The sequence below is a fragment of the Podarcis erhardii genome (assembly GCF_964252035.2).
Source record: "Podarcis erhardii genome assembly, chromosome: 5".
In the NCBI taxonomy this organism is placed as follows: domain Eukaryota; kingdom Metazoa; phylum Chordata; class Lepidosauria; order Squamata; family Lacertidae; genus Podarcis; species Podarcis erhardii.
In genome coordinates, this window is record NC_138509.1 from 20,780,229 (window position 1) to 20,802,894 (window position 22,666).

A 22,666-nucleotide genomic window follows, 5' to 3' on the forward strand; every position below is an offset into this window, starting at 1 on the left:
TGTCCCTGGAAAATAGGGGCACTTGAGACTACCAGTTGGCAAAAATGTATCTATACATCCTCACAAAAGGGTCTCACAATATTGCAAAAACTGCTGAGCAGGTACCACCCATTTTGCCTTCTCCCTAACGTTCTCGTTTTCTACTTGTATGGATTTTTAAAAAGAAAGGATGGAGGATTTTTTTTTAAATGACCCCATGAAGTGGTAACTATTTTACTACTTCAGACGCAGGGAAAGGACGTTTGCCAACTTCGTGCTCAAATTCTACCAAAATTGAAGTAGTGGGTGCAGAATAAAACTTGCAAACTAAGGACTCAGCTAGATTGGTAAAAAGCGTTTTATATGCGTTTTATATGCAATATAACACTGTGACACCAGATGGCGCTGTGGAGTCCCATCTTTCCCAACCGGATTTCCCTGTATGAATTAACAAAAGAGTGTGCAAGATTAAAATAAAAGATATACAGAAATACCTTTGGTTTGCTTGATTTAGTTCTGAATCCAACTTTCCCTTAAGTGAAATTTGTCTTTTTAGTAGCAGCCAAAGCCATATTATGTTGCAACACTGTTGTGTAATGCTGTGCTTTAAAAACGAGGGGGGGGGATATTTGCTTTGACAAATAGCAACTTCAATGATATATTGGCAGTTTCCCCAGATAGTTCTTGCTTCATCTGGACTTTTCTTCACCTGACAGCCATTGCTACATATTTTGTACATGGGGGTAGGGTCATGAGATGCAATTCCCACACGAAGGTAGAGAGTGGGTGGATCCAACAGGCCGTAAACCACTTTTAAGTGATATGGGGCTGGGAGGTACTATAATCAGATTTTGCTAGGTCATACTTGGAGTGGATCTGCAGAAGGTAAGCTAGTAATTTTTTCTTCACTGTTGTATAAATCGTGACTTTTCACAAACTAACCTGCAATGTTAATACCCTGTTAATCTGCTGTGTTGCTGCTGTGCCAAAATCTTAATCACTTTTGGCAGAGTTAAAAGAGGGATCGCAGGGAAAGAAGAGGTTCGTATTTCAAGGTTGGCCGTATTCCCTGGTGAAGGAACAGTGGGGCCTTGAGCTATGCCATAGACTTTGAGCCCAGGGCATGGCCTGGGGAAACATGATGCAGCTAAGCAACTCTGAGTTTGATCAACACCAGTTTGGGAGACTGCCTAGGAACCCCATGTACTACAACAGCTTACCTTCCCTGGTGCAGAACAAGCCAATCTTTAAGATCTTCCAAAGAGACCCTAGTGGTCATTTCATGACCAGCAGACAATTATCGCATGGTGACAAAAGGGTCTTCTCAGTGGTAGTACCCACCACTGGGATGTCCTTCCTCAAGTCATTTGTGATTGCATGTCCGACTGCACTCAACCTTCCCTTGTCTCTGTATTCCAAAACTCAAGAGGACAATATAAACTTCCTCCCATGGCTCCCAGTACTTCCGCTGTGTCAATCAGTTGGTGAGGACCAGGTCCAAGAGAGATTGTATTATTGGGGGGGGGGGCAGTATCTGCCGACTATTGGCTAATAGTTATTTATTTTGCTATCTGGTGGTGTGAGTGCTCACTTACTAAGTTTCTTAAACAGTTAAATACATACGGGACACTTCTTTTCGTATAGATACGCTGCTATTTATACAGACTGATATATCATGTTATCTAAGTTTGAACTTGCCGAAACTACCAATACCCCCAAGGATTAAATCTGACATGTTTTCATTTTATTTCTCTCCTATAAAATCCAGCTTGACCAAGCTTATTACCCCTACTCCTGAGTTATGCACCCAAACAGGCAACAAAATAAGCTACAGCAGGATTTTGAAACTTGACACTGGAAGTCTGCATCAATACCTGGCATGGGTATAAAGGAATAACAAGGAACAAAGCAATCATGTTTCAAGAAATAAATAACTCTGCTGGATGGATGAGAGTGAGGGTGGGAAAATGAAGTTGAGCATCTTGGCTTCAGCTCTGCAAATGCATTATACACATAGAGAGCAAACAAGTCAGGATTAACACTGACTGATTTGGGTCAATTGGCAATCGGTTCTTAGAAAAGCCGCTTCCTTACAACCCAGCACGACCAAGAAGCCAAAATCAGTGTCAGCAGTGGCATTCAGCAGGGTGAAGGAAGCAGCCTTAATTTGGGGTGGGTCGGTGAGGGTAGGGGGAGAGCAGTGGAAAAATGGGACTGGTGTCTGAATGGTGCAACAAGATCTGTAACCGTGCTGGCCCTTGGGATGGGCTCCACTTTAGGCAATGGTATGACTTGGGCCAGTGATCAGCATGAAGCCATTCATATGAAAAGGTGGCACTACACCAGGCATAGGCAAACTCGCCCCTCCAGATGTTTTGGGACTACAATTCCCATCATCCCTGACCACTAGTCCTGTTAGCTAGGAATGATGGGAGTTGTAGTCCCAAAACATCTGGAGGGCAGAGTTTGCCTATGCCTGCACTACACTATGTAGATAGGAACAAACCTGGCACTGAACATCTGGGGTCAACAAAGGCAGTGAGCATGTTTAACCCCAACCCCAATGGAGTCTAGGGATGCATTTGATGGGGAACCAGTGGCCATCCAAATGTTGTTGAGCTCCCAACTCTCATCATCCCTGAGTATTGGCCATGCTGGCTGGAAGTTGAAGTCCAACAACATCTGGATGGCCTCAGGTCTCCCATCCCTGCCATAGCGAAGAAGAAATTGTTGTGGGGGGAGGGACACTGCTGTTATGAGAATAAGTCCTGAAGAGACCAACTTGGCTGTGAGTCCTGGAAGATCTATTCCCTGCCTTGTAGGCCTTTTCCACCTGGCATGGGAAGGTGCAGTTTGGACTGACTCCAGCTGCTGAAGCTGAGGCTGCTGAACCGATTCTTGGGCTGGGTACTGTTTTTGTTGGGGTGTGGGTTGTTGCTGCTAATTTGTTTGTATCTTTCTTTTAGATCTTGTGATTTATGTGGAAATTGTTTAGTTTGGCTGTGTGCTTTTTAACTATTTTCTAGGACTACTGTTGTTATGTTGCAGGTTTATGATTTTTTTTTTATGTTGTAAGCCACCTTGAGCATGGTTTGAACTGTGGCATACAATATGGAAGGTGGATGCCTGACACACTTGAGTCTGAATGGTCCAGGCCTGACAGACCCCACAGCAGGGTGCATTGTGACTTTGTACAGGGTCCCTGGGGATGCCACAGTGTGTAAACCCTCCCTTCGCCCCCACCTCAACTTGCATGATGGGAGCCATTTTGCTACTACAGTGGTACCTCCGGTTACATACACTTCAGGTTACAGACTCCACTAACCCAGAAATAGTGCTTCAGGTTAAGAACTTTGCTTCAGGATGAGAACAGAAATCATGCTTGGGCATTGTGGCGGCAGCAAGAGGCCCCATTAGCTAAAGTGGTGCTTCAGGATAAGAACAGTTTCAGGTTAAGAACGAATTAAGTACTTAACCCGAGGTACCACTGTAATAGTATAAACCAGTGTTTCCCAAACTTGGGTCTCCAGCTGTTTTTTAGACTACAGCTCCCATCATCCCTAGCTAGCAAGAATAGGGTCAGGGATGATGGGAATTGTAGCCCAAAAACAGCTGGAGATCCAAATTTGGAGGGGAAATGCTGATATAAACTGGGACATAGCGGGGGGGAGGGGGCTGTGTGCCTGTTCTCCCCTACACAGTTTGAGACTTCACCTGTTCAAATGAAAGCCTGGAGATAGCTCAGGCTTCCTCAGACTCGGCCCTACAGATGTTTTGAGACTACAGTTCCAATCATCCCTGACCACTGGTCCTGCTAGTTAGGGATCATGGGAGTTGTAGGCCAAAAACATCTGCAGGACCGACTTTGAGGAAGCCTGAGGTAGCTAAATTCACATATAAATAGGCCCACCAGTATGGCCATGTCATGCCATAATTGAAGCCATATATCCTCTGGTTGCTATATCCTAAGGACTAACAACAGGGCATTGCTTTTATACAAGCCCCCGTTGGTAAACACTCAGCAAAATCTGGCTTGCCACCCCAGATGGATTTCCCATAAGGGTCACACACCTTCTGTCCTCGTGTACATAAATACTTTATCTGAATCAACTAAGCTGCTGGTGTTGCCAGATGTCAGAACTCTTGATTTCCCAGCACATACTCCAACCCACTTCATAGTGGCCTTTGAAAAACCCATTTCCTTATTTACAGGAACAGGGTGAGCAGTTTAACACACATGTATCATCAGATTAGCCGACCTTTCCCACATGGATAAATGTCACGTCAAACATTGGGCAATAAAGAGACTAGAGTAACCTGCCTAATAATCCCATCGGTTAAGGTCTCAAATTCAAACCTATCAAGATTTCTGCTTGACTCTGTCACCATGATTGTAACATAGCTAGAGTTGTCCTCATAGGTATCTATTTCTTTTACTCTTGTGCTTCTCAAATCCCCCCCCCATATACTAAAGGGGCAGTCAGCCACCCGTAGGGTGTCCTGAAACCCTGGCCTACCTGGCGGCAAGTCACTGTGCCACGTCCAAAGCTCTAAGTCCACAGGTCAATCCACACAAGAGAACTCCAAAGTCTGAAGGTCAGGAAATGAGGTTCAGGGTCCATCCAAGTAGCCAAGTCTAAAGTCCAGCAATCAGGGTACAGTGCAGAGTCAAACCCAGAACACAGTCCTGTGGAGATCCTAGAAAATCCATGCTGAGGTCCTTCAATATGAGCAGACACAGCACCTCAGTTCTGCTTACCTTTGGTGCCTTGCATACTGATTGCAGCACCTGGGCTTGATGAGCAATATGGCGCTCACCTGTTCTAAGCCTACTCCAGCAGAGGAATCACACACATTCTCTCAGAGCTAGCGAGCCCCACCTGGCCAGCTTGGGAACTGGGCTGTGGGCCCTTGCCTGCCTCGGCCTCCTAGAGCACATCTCTCACTGTTCCCAACGTCTCAGAGCTCGCTGAGTTCATGGAGACAGGGGCCCCTCTGGCTCTGGTGATGGGTCCTCCTGCTTTGGTTCCTGTGCACTGACCCCCACCCCCTTGTCATCCTCCATCACCCTGTAAGGCCTTCTTACACCAACCTCTCCATCCCCATCCCCTGCTTGCCCCAATGTGTCCCAGTCCCAGCTACACCCCTCAGCAGGAGCCCCTTCCTCCTCCCTATTGTCCTGCCAGTTCATGGCATCTGTCCACAGGTAGTTGGACTCCAGCTCTCATCATCCCCAAACAGTATAGCCAATGATCAGGGAGCATGGGAAGTGAAGTCCAGCAACTCCTGGAGGGTGACAGGTCAATTGCCCTCGCCTATGGTGAACATCTAGCAAACTTTCGATTTTGTGGGGGAAACCACTCCAAACCGTTTCCAGGAATGAAACTGATGATTAACTGGTTTTGCAACTGCTGACCTAGTTTGTTATACACGTACAGCTCTACCTCTGTAATGAATCTGTTGCAATGGAAAGAGCAAGCAGATTTCTACTTCTTGCTAGCAGGGATCAGAGAGTGCTTCCTGCTAAGAGGCACTGGCTGCATACACACTGGACTTTTCAAGCACATGATTTCACCCAAAGAATCCTGGAAACTTTAGTTAACCTTCAAAGAGCTACAGTTCCCAGCACCCTTAATAAACTACAGTTCCCATGAGTCTTTGGGGGGAAGTTGTGTGTTTTAGATACATGGCGTGTACCCGGCCATTGAATGGCTTGCTAGTATGGTAATACTGTGTGGGAGCCTACACAGAGAGAGCAGGCTTGACCACTGCAGTCTTCCAGTAATGGAGGGCAATGGAACTGTGGCTCACTTTCTCCTGCACACATTTGACACTAATTGCCTGAAGAGAACTAATGTCCCCTGAGCATTGTAGGTCATGCTGGGACCTGCTGCCACATTTCTGCTACTCCCCCCCCCAAAAAAAACTCTTCATGTTTACTCTGATTTGGGGTGGGGCAGTGGGAGTAAATAGCAATGTGCTCTTTGCACAAATTGAAACCTATACCACAGGTGAAGTCAGGTTTAGTTCTCTTGCTATTTATTATTGTAAAAAACCATTCATACAAGCAATAAAGCACTGGATAACATGCCATGTAGTTTGACCCTAACTGTGGCAAATAAGCCTGAGAAATCCAAAGATCCTAATCTATGTTTTAAGTATTTGCCTTGCAGAACTTGAAACCTGTGACCACCGCTGTAAGATCTTTGTCAGGGGTTCAGGGAGAGAGGCGCAGATGAGGGAGGAGACAGAGAGCGAGGGGGAAGGATTCCAGGGTGACGAGGAAGAGGACGACAATGACCCAAGATTGTCCATGAGTCTGTCCAGTGAATCGGAGGACTCCCAAAAGGGAGCCCCTCTGGTCAGGCCAAGGGGAGCTAGAGGGGGAAGCAGTCAGGAGCAGGGGAACGAAGGGGGAACCCCCAGTGGGAGTTGGAGATCGGAACTGGGTGCTCCGCCGGAACGGAGTGAAGGGGGTGGAGTGACCAGTGTGTCAGGCGGACAAAAACAGGAGAGTGGGAGAGGACATCCAGGTGGGGGACTGGGTATGGTTAGCGGCCCAAGCGATGCCAGCCAAGTCGTTGGCTAAGAAGAAGCTGGGACACAGGCAGCTAGGGCCATACCAGGTGGAGGCTAGGATCAACCCTGTAGCTTTTCGACTGGCCCTCCCCGAAGGGTCCAGAGTGCACCCGGTCTTTCATAGGTCGGTGCTCACTCCCTACAAGACCCCGCACAGGTTTCAGGAGTCTGAAACAGTACCGCACCCACGCACGAAGTCACCCGAGAGGGAGGGGGCGCCCAGGGCCGAACCACTCAACGAGGTCACTGAGATCCTAGACTCGAGATGGGGGGTAGAGGGAGAAGAATACTTTCTAGCCAGAGAGGGTACCCCGGCCAGTGCCAATATTTTGGTGCCGGACTACGCTTTAGACGAACCTCTTCTGAAAGACGAGTTCCATGCACTTTTCCCGCATAGACCCATGCCAGCCGAGTACTTTGATGACTGGCTCTTTACGCCCACACTTTCAGACAGTACTTTCAGGGGCTTTTCTTCCGCCGAGGAGAGAACGCCAGACTCAAGCCCGCCCAGGGGATCGTGTTCGGGGGTAGACACAGAACCCTCTTATTGGTGGGACGAGCAACCAGAGGAAGACTGGCGCAAGAAATGGCTGACGGGGCCTTGGCAGGCAGCACCAGACGAAGTAGCAATGGAAGAGGGAGCTGAGAACACCTTGGGTGAAGAACCCGAATTCGAACACACATACACCGAGCTGCCAGCAGAGGACATTGAAGTAAACGAACTGTATCCTGCATCTACCTCCGAGGAGCTGCAGCTCCCACAACCTGCCTCCGATGGGCGGGAGGGGGGAAGGGGGGGCTTCGAGGGGGGGATGGATGTCAGGGGTTCAGGGAGAGAGGCGCAGATGAGGGAGGAGACAGAGAGCGAGGGGGAAGGATTCCAGGGTGACGAGGAAGAGGACGACAATGACCCAAGATTGTCCATGAGTCCGTCCAGTGAATCGGAGGACTCCCAAAAGGGAGCCCCTCTGGTCAGGCCAAGGGGAGCTAGAGGGGGAAGCAGTCAGGAGCAGGGGAACGAAGGGGGAACCCCTAGTGGGAGTTGGAGATCGGAACTGGGTGCTCTGCCGGAACGGAGTGAAGGGGGTGGAGTGACCAGTGTGTCAGGGGGAGCAGAACAGGAAGCAGAGAGGGGAAGGAGATCGGGGCAAGACGTCCTGACGGAAGGGGCGGAAAGTAGTACCGAGAGCAGTGTAACTGTCGAAGGGAAGGTCAGGAGCAACGTACGCGCGCCAAGTTCAAAATGGGAGGCGCGCGGAAGTGAAGAGAGCCCTGGGGAGGAGCCTGGTCCCAAAGCGCGAAGGAGGGGGGAGCAGGCGTCGGAGGATTCAGCCTCTGGGGAGTCCCGAAGGGAGAGAACACAGGGGGGCAGAAAGACCCTGCGGAAAAGGAAAGAGAGGAAGAGGTGGACCAGTACAAGCCTCTTAAACTGGTGTAGAGGCAGGACTGACTCAGAGGGGACTTCAGCGGTCTAAGGGTAACAGACGTAGAGTCACGGAGCTCGGATGTAAAGCTAAGAATGTTCTTCAATAAAAGCTTTTGTACATAAGCCGGACTGGACTTTGGTCTCTTGTGAGTTGGGACCACGGGTGACTCTGACAATCTTGTTTCCATTTTAGCTTAGGATAACAATGGCCCAGTTATGAGGTGGCAAAATCTGAGTCAGACCAAACCAAACTAGACTGCAAGTGGGTGATAGAATTTGCCCCTGAGAAAAAAAGATTCCTATACACAAATTCCTGGTGTGTGAGAGAGAGAAGACTACTGAGGACCTTTTTTGGCTGTGTGTGTGGAACTCTCTGTAGGGAAGAGGATTCAGTTGTGTAAAGGTAAAGGGACCCCTGACCATTAGGTCCAGTTGTGAACAACACTGGGGTTGCCACGCTCATCTCGCTTGATGTACGGATGTACTATCTGGCATGGCCCCAGGCAGAGATGTCGGCTTCAACTAACTATACAAATGCTGTTGTGCTTTGCCTTAGATCTCATCATCGAAAAATGCAATGCCATGTCCTCTGCATTCTTGTGCTGGGAGCGTCATCGGTGAGAATGTCAGATCCGGAGCGATGCAACTGTGAAGAGAAAGTGCCAGCCTGCACGGTTATTCCTGGAAGCAATGGATTGCCAGGCATCCCTGGGAGCAATGGACTGCCAGGAAGAGATGGGAAGGAAGGTCCTCAAGGTGAAAAAGGAGAGCAAGGTACGGCATAAGGAATTTCCAAGAGCTATCCAATGGTAGTCATAAAATCATAGAACTGTAAAGTTGGAAAGGACCTTGAGGGCTATATATTAAACTCCCTGCAATGCAAAGATGTCAGCTAAAGTATCTATGACAGATTACCATCCAATGAAGGAGAGTCCACAACCTCCCTCGGGAGTCCATTCTACTGTTGAACAACTCTTACTGTCAGAAAGTTCTTCCTGATGTTTAGCCAGAATCTCCTTTCTTGTAACTTGAAGCCATTGGTTTGAGTCCTACCCTCCAGAGCAGGAGAAAACAAGCTTGCTCCATCTTCCATGTGACAGCCCTTTAGATATTTGATCTCCTCTCATTCCTCTTTTCCAGGCTAAACATACCCATCCCCCTCAACTGTTCCTTATAAGGCTTGGTTTCCAGACCCTTGAGGGACACGGGTGGCGCTGTGGGTTAAACCACAGAGCCTAGGACTTGCTGATCAGAAGGTCGGCGGTTCGAATCCCCGCAATGGGGTGAACTCCCGTTGCTCGGTCCCTGCTCCTGCCAACCTAGCAGTGAGAAAGCACGTCAAGTGCAAGTAGATAAATAGGTACCGCTGCAGCGGGAAGGTAAACGGCATTTCCATGCGCTGCTGTGGTTCGCCAGAAGCGGCTTAGTCATGCTGGCCACATAACCCAGAAACTGTATACCAGCTCCCTCGGCCAATAAAACGAGATGAGCCCCGCAACCCCAGAGTTGGTCATGACTGGACCTAATCGTCAGGGGTCCCTTTACCTTTTACCAGACCCTTGATCATCTTGGTTGCTCTCTCAGTATTAGGAGGAAATCATAGCTCAGTGACAAAGCACATACTTGGCATGGAGGAGGCCCCACGTTCCACCTGTGGCTTCTCCATGCAAAAGGGATCTCCAATAACACGACTAGAAAAGACTGCTGGTCACTCTCCTCCAAAGAGGTGGAACATAGAGCACACTTGAGCAACAACGAAGACCCCCAGTTTCCCACAGAATATCCTTTCAAATAACTATTTGTTGGTGTATTCATATGTTTAACTATAACCCAAGAATGCCCATGCATTATGTTGCTCACTTGTTCATCTTTCTCTGTTTATCCATTGGATTAAATGGCAGGTTTACGAGGAATGCAGGGACCCCCAGGAAAAGCTGGGCCTCCTGGCCTTAAAGGGGAAAGTGGTCAGAAAGGTGATTGTGGAGGAAAAGGTAAGCGATGTGGACAACTGCAGACACACACAAGCCAAGAGATTTTACTGAAATTTGTCTGGGTTCTATACACAAGGCTAATAAGAATCTAAGCTTTGTGGTTCCATACGAAAAGTGAAACATTCCAAACGATGGGAGAGGATATGTCTTTATTGAAATATAAGTGTATTAAGGTCTAGAGTTGCTTTAGATATCTGTCTTAATTAAAATGGCCAATTGATTACAGCTGCAAAATCAGTCTGGTTAAAATGAGGCTTTGTACTCCCATGATTCTTTAGAACTGCTACTTCAAACAACAACAGAAATGTTTCATTTATTGATTCAAGCAGATTCTAGTTGATGGAAGCAAACAGTCTCATATAAAGTCCCATGTGACACTATCAATTCATACACATACACATGAGCTGGGATAGCTCAGTCTGCAGAACATGAGACTCTTAAATCTGGGGGTTGTGGGGCTGAGTCCCACCTTGGACAAAATATTCCTGCATTGCAGGGGGTTGGACTAGATGACTCTTGTGGTCTCTTTCAACTTTACAGTTCTATGATTCTATGAGCAAGAAAGTATGGTGCCATTTTTTTCAGCCTGCTATGATTCTGGCCTCAACATCACTATGGTTAGCTAAGGGAGGTGGGTGGAGTCTCTGAACCAGACCTGACCTGATTTGTTTTAGTTTGAAAATAGTTTCCTTGTTCCTTGATGGATGGTTCATTGTGTACACTATCAACTTTATGCATCTGATGAGGTGAGCTCTTCTGAACCACAAAAATGTATGCGGCATTATATTTGCTAGTCTTTAAGTTCTGCCAAGACACTGCTGATTTTGCTGCAAAGACTAACACTCTTCTGGAATTAAGACAATGAGAAACTGAATGGGGCAGGGAGAAGGTCAATGGTGGATTTGAGATTTGTCACTTCTGAAGAAGATTATTCCTTTGTTGTTCTTTTGTAATCTTTTATACTTTAACACAAACAGAACAAGAATTATACTGTCCTTTTGCCTTATAGAACTTGAACTGCTCAAAACTCAAATTAGTGATTTACAAGGAGAGCTGAAGGCTTTGCAGCTGACTGCAAGCAAAACCCAGAAAGGTAAGCTAGTTGTTTGTGTCCCTTGATGAAAGATGTACGGGTTGCCATTAATATCATCCTCTGACATTACACAGTCCTTAACGCAACCAAACCACTCATTTGAGCAACTAAATGTACAGCAATTGCTGTATGGATCAGGCCCAGGTCCTAAATTTGAGCTATTAATGACGAAAGCACATTTGAAAAAATTAATTTTGATTGTATTGTCTGTTAGCCATTCTAGGTTACATTTTCTCAAACAGCACAAGAGTAGGAGGAAAACTATTTGTGATTAATGGAGATGACGGTGATTATGAGACTTCAAAAGCGACGTGTAACCATTTTGGTGGCCAGGTTGCTTCTCCAAGGAATGAAAATGAAAACAACGCTGCACTGAAACTCTCTGCAAAAATGGGAAGAAAAGTATTTTTTGGAATGAATGACCAGGAGACAGAAGGCACCTTCAAGCATCTTAATGGTGAAACAATGGAATATTCAAACTGGGCACCAAAAGAACCCAATGGGGTGGAAGAGGACTGCATAGAATTGTATCCAGATGGCAAATGGAATGACATCTCATGCAATGTGGCTCGGTTAATAATGTGCGAATTTTGATCTGACTGTCTTTATGGGTGTTTATAGATATATTAAAGCAGAATTCAAAAATCTGTTTATTTTATTTTATTTTATTTGCTTTTTTATTGAATTTACTTGATAACATAACATTATTATATATGGTCTTTTGAAAAAACAAAGATTACAAAACAATGTCAGTTCAAAATATAATACAATTCTCCATACACTCCTACATTTATACACCTAAGATTTCCCACCCTACCCCAATGCCTTTACTTTTTCTATTTTCCTGTTGTACAAAACTTGACATTAAAATAATTATACTATCTTATAATTTCTTACTAATTTTTAGAACCTTTTCATTCATATATACAAAAATCATTCAAAAATCTGTTTAATTGACCGAATCACTTCAGGCACACTGTGTACCAAATTCCAAAGAGTAATAGAATTGCTGATAGTATAGAGGCCAAGAAGCTAATAATACAGTCGTACCTTGGATCCCAAACATCTTGTGACTCAAACATTTTTGCTCCCGAATGCTGCAAACCCAGAAGTGAGTATTCCGGTTTGCGAACGTTCTTTGGAACCCAAACATCTGATGCAGCTTCCGATTTACGTTGACATAAACTTCACTAGGAATAAGCAAAAAGCAGCTTTTTCTTTCTTGTTTCCCTTTGGAGCAGAAAGTTGCAACCACTGAAAAACATCAGTCTTTTCAGTTAGCAGGTGTAAAAGAAAATTCATGTAACTACCAGGTACCATAGCTGTCAACTTTTCCCTTTTCTTGCGAGGAATCCTATTCAGAATAAGGGGATTTCCCTTCAAAAAAGGAAAAAAGTTGGCAGGAACAGAGCCAGAGAACCATGAGTAGGGCATGCTCGGCTCTTCTATTTCCTAAAAGCAAAATGGTAGAATCAATTTTCCTTTTAAGATATGGGAAAGGGGCATTAATGAGGAACCAATTAGCAAAGAAAACTCCACAGAAATAAAAAAAATTACCCCCCCCCCCATAGTTTGGCACACAGAACGGTACAATATCACAGGGTATAAATAGTGATAAACAATTCTCCAGCCAGAATGTAGCCACGGATAAGATTATTGATTGACAAAATCAAATAATGGTTAAAGAAAGGATTACTGTGTTAAGTTTAGGATAAACACACCTGTACAAAGGCACCTTGTTTGTTACTTTTACAAGAGCTATTCATATACAAATCAGGGTGAAGGGGGAAAATAAGGAAAAGAATATCCACTAAAGTCCCATGGAGTTCACTTTCGGAGGTGGGGTGTTCAATAATAAACTAATACAGTTAGTTTGGTTACAGTTAGTTGGGTTACAGACCCTTCAGGTTTCAGACGCTTCAGGTTACAGACTCCGCTAACCCAGAAATAGTACCTCGGGTTAAGAACTTTGCTTCAGGATGAGAACAGAAATTGCACGGCGGCAGCGGGAGGCCCCATTAGCTAAAGTGGTACCTCAGGTTAAGAACAGTTTCAGCTTGAGAACAGACCTCCAGAATGAATTAAGTTCTTAACCTGAGGTACCACTGTACAGCAAACAAGGGTTACAGCAGGGAAACCTCCCAACACAGACACCAAGAGAACAGCATTTCTCATTGATCGCAAAATAATAATAATATTCTGGGAGCTTGACCCTCTTTCTGCTCTTTCAACTTTTCAGCTTAACAGCTTGTAAATGATTTTTGAGAGAACACATATGCCCTTGGCCAGCATTGGGAAAAGAGATTTTCCAGCTTTTATCGGATCACAATGAATTTAAACCTTTTGTAAATTTTCAGAATTGCTACATGCAGAATACCTTTCCATGAATTTTTGGCATTTTGTGGCATTTTGCAGTATTTTCAGAATTCCAACCATCAGATCATTTTTTTTTTTAGCATTTTCAGATTAATTGAAACATGTTTTCAGCATTTTTCAGAATTCCAGCTGTCATGCCTTTTTTGGAATTTTTATCCCTGAAACAAGTGTTTTTGGAATTCCAACACAATTCCATTTTGAAGGATTTTCAGATTTCAAGTCTTGAACATCCTGGCATCGTCCCTCATTTGGAGTTCTGAGTTCCATTGTAGGTATTGAGAAATATTAGAGAGAGCTACAAGCATGAGGTGTATGAAAAGGAGCCAAAGACTTGAGTAAGTTTAAACAAGAGAAAAGATTAACAGTGTACATATTGTGCATATTCAAATATTTTGGATGATATTAGAAAAGGGAGGGAGAACAATTGTTCACTTAATACAGTAAAGCTCTTAGAGATCTTGAATTTTTTGTTTCAAAAAGTGCAAAATGTTAGGAAACAGTAAGCATGCCATAAAATAATCAAAACATTCCAAAGATCACATTGGGGGAGAGGAAATACATGTGAACTGTGCATCCTCATTACAAACTTTTGAAAGAATGTTATCTACAAAAGCCAAGCATTTACTACTGATTATGACAACATACTTACAAAATTAGCAGAACCTTCTTTAAACTTTAGAGAGAGTCAGTTACATGATATCTAAACAAAGAAAATCTGGAATATCAAGATGTTCAGTCTAACATACCTGTCCAAAAAGTACAGTAAACAGAAAGTGGTCTAGGTTCTTTGGACGAGGAATTAATGAAAGAAATGGAGACCAGTTATCATAAAAACCATATTTGGTAATGTCACCTCTGACTACTATTTCACTGTTGTGTTAGTTTGTCTACAAGCGCAAATGCTATCCAAATGCTCTCATACCAGTTTTACTTCTCCATAAGAATGTGATCAGTATCTGGGCTGCTCCCAGGAAATGGATTTTAATTAATCACTTAAGTAAGATATATTTATTTGCTCCTCAAAATAATAACAAGGTCAAGCCTGGGTCTTTAACCACTATAAATTCAGAATTTTAGAAATCACACGGAATACATCATCTCAATACTTGCTTACTGCCTGACACTCCCACCATAAGTGACTATAAGTGCCATTAGTGGAGCACCCCCAAGACAGAAAAGCAAGCCACAAATATTATGAGCTTGCTACCACCAGTGGATTGATTTAAGCAAGTGCTCCTTAACAGGTACTGTAAATTGTTCAGTAATGAGTTAACAATTTGTTTTGAATTGTTTACTTTGAAGTGGCAAGCTCCATTGTTCTCTGCAAGTATTTTACCACCACTGGACAATACTTCCTTTGTGTTTCGCTTTCTTGGATTAACAGCATCTATAGCAGGAACCCGGAAACCATGCTCTTGAGAAGTCCCACTTGAAAGCAACAGACCTGCTTTGATAGTTTGAGGATCGTGAAGCAAAATATTTATGGTTAAAATGCTTTGCATAAGAAACATGAGCTCTTGTTACATAACCCTTGGTCTATAAATGGAATCCTGAATGCCTCCTAAATTAGTCTTGCTAAGACTTTTGTGGAACAAAACGGAAATTACAAAGTGACTGGACTTTTGATATGAACTCCAAACATGGACCAAACAAAGAATCCTAACAGGTATAAATGATTGTATATTATTCTTTCAGTGTGCTAAAATCAACAGGGACTTCTTGGACGAAATACTCTAAATGCATTCGATTACTGTATAGATTAGCAAAATGCTTGTGATTATAATGGGAGTGAAGGGAAGGTGGAAAGAGGAACCATATATTTCAGGGCCCCCCATATATTTCTTGGGGCTCTTTCTGTACAAGGAGGGTCCTACTGTGCTCAGTGGGATTTAGTCCCATGCAAGCATGCATAGGAGGTGCAGCCAGGCCCCAGATAGGGCAGCATTTCACCATCATTTCAACAATTCCCCGAGATGTGGAAGTTATGCTTTTTTGCATAGGAAGGAATCACACCCATTCACTTGGATTGGAGAAAGTGTGTATCTGTATTCTGTAGGGTGGCCAGATGAAACAGGGCTTCCACACCTTTGTGTCGCTGATGTTGTTGTTTAGTCATTTAGTCGTGTCCGACTCTTTGTGACCCCATGGACCAGAGCACGCCAGGAACTCCTGTCTTCCACTGCCTCCCGCAGTTTGGTCAAACTCATGCTGGTAGCTTCGACAACACTATCCAACCTTCTCATCCTCTGTCGAACCCTTCTCCTTGTGCCCTCCATCTTTCCCAACATCAGGGTCTTTTCCAGGGAGTCTTCTCTTCTCATGAGGTGGCCAAAGTATTGGAGTCTCAGCTTCAGGATCTGTCCTTCCAGTGAGCACTCAGGGCTGATTCCCTTAAGAATGGATAGGTTTGATCTTCTTGCAGTCCATGGGACTCTCAAGAATCTCCTCCAGCACCATAATTCAAAAGCATCAATTCTTCGGCGATCAGCCTTCTTTATGGTCCAACTCTCACTTCCATACATCACTACTGGGAAAACCATAGCTTTAACTATACAGACCTTTGTTGGCAAGGTGATGTCTCTGCTTTTTAAGTTGCTGTCTAGGTTTGTCATTGCTTTTCTCCCAAGAAGCAGGAGTCTTTTAATTTTGTGGTTGCTGTCACCTCTGCAGTGATCACGGAGCCCAAGAAAGTAAAATCTCTCACTGCCTCCATTTCTTTCCCTTCTGTTTGCCAGGAGGTGATGGGGCATGCAATTTAGACCTGCTGAAATCCCCACTTTTGCATGACTATTAAAACTACAGGAACCCAGCCCTCTTTTGCAGCTGACCATGCTAGCACTCAGAGACAAGAATGGGGTAGGAACTAAACCCTTATTACTAGTGATAATAGTTTCTTGTAGGACAGCATGATTTGTCCGGGGGGGGGGGTCACAGCCTGTTTGCTTTGACACAAAGAACTCAAAGGATGCAATTGGGAGATTTCAGGATCCAAAACTTGGGCATCGCTGATGAAAGCAGCGGTGCATATTACAAATACTTAGAATTTTCTTTTCTTTATCCAAACCTTACTATGTAAAGGCTATGTAGAAAACAGGTGGCACAAGTTATAACATGACTGGCACAACAGGCTGGTGTACTATGGTGCTGAACCTCGCCTGATTCAGCAATGAAATAACTTTTTTATGGTACTTCCTGTTTGTGCCACATGTAAGGACCTTTGGGCTCTTGTTCTAATCTTTGGGTCCCCAACTTGCTCTTTTGTAAGGTCCCAGTTTCCCCTAGTTCTCCCCTTTCAACAGGGCATCAAGCAATGTTTGCTGAACCTTGTATTTCCAGATCAGAACCTGAAATCACAATCCTGAAAATCCATATCTGTTCCAATTCTCTGTCAAATATTGTCCATCTCCTTCTTAAAATCAGAAGCTGCTAATTAGGATAAAGGTCACACCCACACCATAAATTTAAAGCACATTTAGAGCACACGTCTCTAAAAAAGAATTGTGGGAACTGTAGTTTCTTAACACTGTTGGGAACTGTTGCTCTGTGGGTGACAGTCTACTGTTTCCAGGATTCTTTGGGGAAAACCATGTGCTGGAAATGTGCTTTCAGTGTATGGTATGCATGTGACCAGAGTTTAAGTTGTCTTCTTTTCTAATGACGTTGTGCTTGTTTCTGTCCCCACTTTAGACCCTACATCCAGACAATGCAGATACTTCTAATACTTTCTCCATTGGTAAGGGGAGCATCTCTGCAGAGAACCACCAGCTCTGCTCCAAGGCTTTTTCTGCCAGGATGGGTTCCTAATGCTTGTACATTAGTTATATGTGCATCTGCTGAGACCAGACCAAAAGGAGAAGAGGGAGATCAAGGTACCAGAACATTTATGGGGAGGGTGCACTCTCTTTTTGTGCACTTTGAGGTAAATATGGGGTAAATAACTTCTATATAAGCTTGATCCACTCTGTTCTCATATACAAGCGTGGAGCAAGTATGTGTGGGCTCTTTTTTTAGCTAATGACAATAGATCAAAGCCCCTGTGACAGGAAATGGGGGACAGGGCAGCTTCCTGTTCCTTATAGCAGCAATGTCAGGAAGAACTGTTTTATGGTAATATAGTATTTCATAAGGCTAGAATATCTAACTACTGTAATTTAGGTAAACCACAGGCTACTTCATCACATGCACTAAAATAAAACAAAGACACATAAAGGTAAAGATAAAGGGACCCCTGACCATTAGGTCCAGTCGCGGACGACTCTGGGGTTGCGGCGCTCATCTCGCTTTATTGGCTGAGGGAGCCGGCGTACAGCTTCCGGGCCATGTGGCCAGCATGACTAAGCCACTTCTGGCGAACCAGAGCAGTGCACCGAAATGCCATTTACCTTCCCGCCGGAGCGGTACCTATTTATCTACTTGCACTTTGATGTGCTTTCGAACTGCTAGGTTGGCAGGAGCAGGGACCGAGCAACGGGAGCTCACACCGTCACGGGGTTTTGAACTGATGACCTTCTGATCGGCAAGCCCTAGGCTCTGTGGTGTAGCACTACTGTAATTTAGGTAAACCACAGGCTACTTCATCACATGCATTAAAATCAGACAAAGACACATATAGCAGATCAAATAAGCAAAAGGCTCCGGCCACAATGCTCAAGCTGATGTTTAACATGCTACAGGAGGATTGAGGGACTTGCAGTCCACTGATTAAATGCAACCCACCAGTCTTCTCAGTCCATCTTGCCAGGCCCTACCCAGGTCCTGTCCCTTGCCCTGTTCTGTGCACTCAAGTGTCCTTTGCTCAGGCTAGCAAAGGGTATCAAGCTTCTGATATTGGACTGGGGAAACAGAGGGATACCTGGATAGTTGGTAGCTATCCCAACTGATGGATTGCTCCGTTGGTTAGAGCATGGTGCTGATAATGCCAACTTTGCAGGTTTGATCCCCATAAGAGACAGCTGCATATTCCTGCATTGCAGGGGGTTTATCCTCAGGGTCCCTTCTAACTCTTCTGTGATCTACGAACACTGCACCAATCTGCTTTCTTCGTGGCTGGTACTGAAGCCAATCAGACTGGCAAAGCAGGAAGAGGATGGTCTGCTTCACAGCTCCCTACATCTCTGTGGCTCTTCCACAGATACAACTAATAAATGCCTGCATATGGAGGACTATGGTATCAGCACTTAACTAGCGGACAATAGTATAGGAGCCAAACAACTCTGAGGCACAATTCTCAAGTAAAATCTCATTGGAGACAAGGTGACTGTTCTGACAAAAGAGTTGGGAGTACTGTCTACGTAACCTCAAATGATAGGCACTATAAAACAGAGTTGTTGTTGTTGTTGTTTTTAAGTCGCATATCAGTTAACTGATTTGGGTCTTCTTTATAGGATTACCAAGACCTCAAGGACTACAGGGTCCAGCAGGACCAACTGGCATTCCTGGTTCAGAAGGAGATAAAGGCTCTATAGATGGAAAAGGATCAAGTGGAAACAGTAATCTTCCAGGTAAAAGCTGTTGTTGTCAGTTATTATTATTATTGTCATCAGCAACAACATAGCTAGGCACTGTACAAAAATAAAAAATAATATGAGCCCTACCAGAGATTTATAATCTAAAGGGGGGGTTAAACTTTTTTTTCCTCGATGTGCAAAGTACCAGGAGGACAAAGATGATGACAATGATTCATTCTGACTGCTCTTTTTCAGTATACAAAGCATTTGACACCATTTTGCTCATTTATTATCAGAACAACACAGTGAGGTAGGCAAGGGTGAGAGCTAGTAGTCCATCCCATATCAGTTGCATTGTTTGACCTCCTTATGTTTTTATTTGGTCAAAGTGAAATGTGTCACTGTATAACACATAACTGGCACATAATCAGCAAGAAAAGTATTAACATAATTACAATTGCTCCGATCAAATAGATTGGAAGAAAGTGTTTTCTTCTACAATGTGCAAGTATAATGAGGATCAAATTTCAAAACCGCCTCATATTGAAATTAGCAAAAAAGTGATACAAAGACTTGAAGTTTAGGCCGAAAGTCCACAGACACTTCTCAAAGTCAAGAAGTGAGGAAGAAATATATCCCTTTGGTTTCTGGGCCAGTCATGACTCCATGAGGAAAGATGCTCCCTCCTTCTGAATCAACTCTCTTCCTCTAAAAAATAAAATGCCTCTGTATGGTTATAACCAGTGCTATTTTTCTTGAAAAAGTGTCAGAACTCACCATGAACGCCTCCCTTGTTCTCTTATAATGGCAATGGTGCCCACCTGAGAGTTCCGGCAAGTTCCGGCTGGGGGGGGGGAGCCCTGGTTACTACTAATCTGGTGTGCACATGTGGACATTTCTTACTTAGGGGGTTCTGGAGGGCAGTTGTCAGCTTTCTTCCCCCGATGTGGTGATGTCAGTGTGTGCAAAAAGAGAAGCCACATCCAAACACTGAGCACTCCTTTGCAAGTGCAATCTTAAGAGCCAACATACAGGGCTACTGGTCCTTAGACAGAAGCACTTTCTGAGCTCTGGGAGAAAAGAAACTCCACAGCAGACACTGTCCCAGCCCTAAGAGGAAAACCTCTTGGCAGTTTTTCTGAGTCCTCTCCCTTCTCCTTTCCCCAGAGGACTTCAGCTGGACCTACTATTGTCCTGTTGCAAGGCAAAAACTTGCACAGCCTCTCCACGAAAACGTCTCTTTCTCTTCCCATAGTTGGCCGCACAAATCTGTCACTTGCAATTATTAACCTGAGGTTATTTTAATTCCATCTCCAAACAAGAGGGCATTTAGTTCAACTCGCCATCCAGGAAGTTAACAAAATTTGCACCTGAAGAAAAATTTCCAAGTGAACCAGCCAAGATGAGTGAGCTCAAGAACTATTTGTATTACATTTCCTTCCTACAGAAGGCAGAACAGGAGAGAAATACTGAACGTTGGAAAACAGAATAGCTATTGTTTCTGTTGGCAAATGCCCTTCGACTTCTTTAAAGAGGAGGAAGTTTATTCTGCTTCTTGTGTACAGTAAAAAAAATATTTGAATAACCTAAAAGAATGAGCAACTGAGGACTACTTGGCACATTATAGTTTTACAGTAGGTGCAGTGTTCTCAAATGAGAGACTCTGCACCAGCTCTATAGCTACATGAAAGCTTGGCCATAGATTGTTATCCATACATATTTTGAAAAAGTTCACTTCCTGAATTTGCAGTTGATCAGGAAATCTAATGCAACTATTTTCTCATTCAGAGCTGGAAAGCCTTAAAACACAAATAAGGGGCTTGGAAACAGAGTTGGAGGGTTTAAAAGCTGCCATCACCAAAACTCAAAAAGGTAAGAAAGGGAAATTATTGTTTGCTTTTGTCCAAATAGGCTGATATAGCTTCAAGTTGACTATTTCCCCAAAAAATATTTTATTAAAGTTTTCACAATACAGAAAAATAATACCTAGAACAAATAGGATCAGAAAGACAAAATTAAAAGAGAAAAGAGCAAGAAAAGTTAAAGGGAAAAAGAGGAACCAGATAGATAAGGAACATTAATAATATCAATAATCATAATCATAATATATATATATATATATATATATATATATATATATATATATATATATAGCCCTCTATCATAATTACACCTTAATCTTCACCTTCAAAGAATGAGTCTTCTTAGCTCTTGCTGTCTCAAGTTTACTACTGATGCAATTTGAGTTCACAAAAGTGATGGGGAACCTGTGACCATCCATCCATACATTGTGCAACCACTACTCCCATCCTCTCCTCTGCTTTAAACCATGCTAAGAACCTATCTCCTTCCACTGAAATATAAAATGCTGCCCGTACCATCAATGCACCTGGCATTTTACAGTATTAGATTTGAAAGCCTTGAAATCCTGTCTCTTTCTAGTTCTCCTTGCCCCCAACGGCGTGATGGTTGGTGAGAAGGTATTCAAAACAGATGGATCCAGAGGTGATTATCATGCTGCGCGTGAGACTTGCTTGCGCATGGGTGGTGCACTTGCCTTCCCGAGGAATGCGGCAGAGAACAGCGCCCTGCAAAAAATAGTGACCTGGTATAACAGAAGAGCAGTCCTTGGGATCAACGACATGGCGACAGAAGGCAGGTTTGAGTACCTGAATGGCAACGTCATTGGGTACTCTAACTGGGCCCCAGGAGAACCAAATAATCTTGGCAATGAGGACTGTGTAGAAATGCATCAAGATGGCAAATGGCATGACAGAGGCTGCACACTTGAGTGGTTAGTCATTTGTGAATTCTAAAATCAGGAGGTGCGGGGGTGGCCATGTTTGTGAGATGAAGAAATAGTTTGTTCTAATTCTTTCAAAATTCAGAACCCCTCTAGCTTGAACAGTAAGTTGCGCAAGTGATATTCAAGATGCTACTTTCCTTTACCTGATTGTGTGCAGAAAGAATATGGCAAATTTAATGTGAGGCGTGTGATTTCTGGTAAAGCATGTCCAAGAATAAAAATACACGTTATGAGTACACAGACATTCAGGCAACATCCATCCGTATGGTAACAACAAGAAAACTACACTGGAATGCCCATGTGCCTTTTCAACCAGTCCCAAAAATGCAAAACTGACATTTCCTTCTTTGTAGCCCAGTTAAAGGAATTGTTCCTCACCTGCACAAGAATGTATCATAAAGGCTACTCCAGCTCAGACCATGGCATAACCTCATAAGGCGCTCAAGGAATTATACCAATGATTCTAGTATTCAGATTCAGGAACATTGTGCTCTGTACCAGCATAGGAGCTTGCTGAAGAAAGAAATAGCAGAGCAACAACACTCACCATCATTTCAGGTGATCAGCGGTAATTGTAGCTACCAACACAAGAGGCCAAAAGACTTCCAATTGATCCTATAAGGCTACTGACTCTGACATATCTCCCAGGTTTGTGCTATTTGTTGCTCGGACATAGGTTGGGTTGTTCCGGAACTAGCTAACTCTTGTTGCATCTCAAGGCCCCAAGACCCACCCCCAAAATAAATACACACGGGCACTTATATTAGTTTAAGTTTTGGGGCAAATTTTGGCTACAACTTTATTGAAATACAATCACATGAGCGGTATTGGCTTAGGCACTGACTCCCCACTATAACTGACTCCACCTCTCAGGGTGATCGTCCAATGGGGTAAACCAAATGACGGAGCAAGTCGATGAGGACCAACCTAAGCTCACCCCAGGGTTCCTGTGGTCCTGGCATGGCCCTA

At 44.0% G+C, this 22,666-nt stretch overlaps 2 protein-coding genes across 4 annotated transcripts; both read left to right on the forward strand.

Moving 5' to 3' along the window:
• The first annotated feature begins 708 nt into the window (after positions 1–708).
• LOC309341589 (pulmonary surfactant-associated protein D-like) lies at positions 709–11,713 on the forward strand. 2 transcript variants are annotated; one of them, XM_081861287.1, is made up of 5 exons: positions 710–864; positions 8,541–8,758; positions 9,886–9,975; positions 10,985–11,068; positions 11,283–11,713. In XM_081861287.1, exons 2-5 carry the CDS (start codon positions 8,557–8,559, stop codon positions 11,660–11,662), a joined length of 756 nt encoding a protein of 251 aa, XP_081717413.1. In that variant the 5' UTR covers positions 710–864; positions 8,541–8,556; the 3' UTR covers positions 11,663–11,713. The 2 variants fall into 2 exon arrangements, with proteins under 2 accessions (XP_081717414.1, XP_081717413.1); XM_081861288.1 differs by lacking the exon at positions 9,886–9,975 and having other exon boundaries at positions 709–864.
• A 3,172-nt stretch (positions 11,714–14,885) lies between these two features.
• On the forward strand, positions 14,886–22,399 carry LOC309342790 (pulmonary surfactant-associated protein D-like). 2 transcript variants are annotated; one of them, XM_081863614.1, is made up of 5 exons: positions 14,886–15,110; positions 17,183–17,313; positions 18,829–18,945; positions 20,680–20,763; positions 21,334–22,399. In XM_081863614.1, the coding sequence occupies exons 1-5, from the start codon at positions 15,085–15,087 to the stop codon at positions 21,705–21,707; spliced, it is 732 nt and encodes a 243-aa protein (XP_081719740.1). In that variant the 5' UTR covers positions 14,886–15,084; the 3' UTR covers positions 21,708–22,399. The 2 variants fall into 2 exon arrangements, with proteins under 2 accessions (XP_081719740.1, XP_081719739.1); XM_081863613.1 differs by having other exon boundaries at positions 14,888–15,110; positions 17,132–17,313.
• Positions 22,400–22,666: the final 267 nt, after the last annotated feature.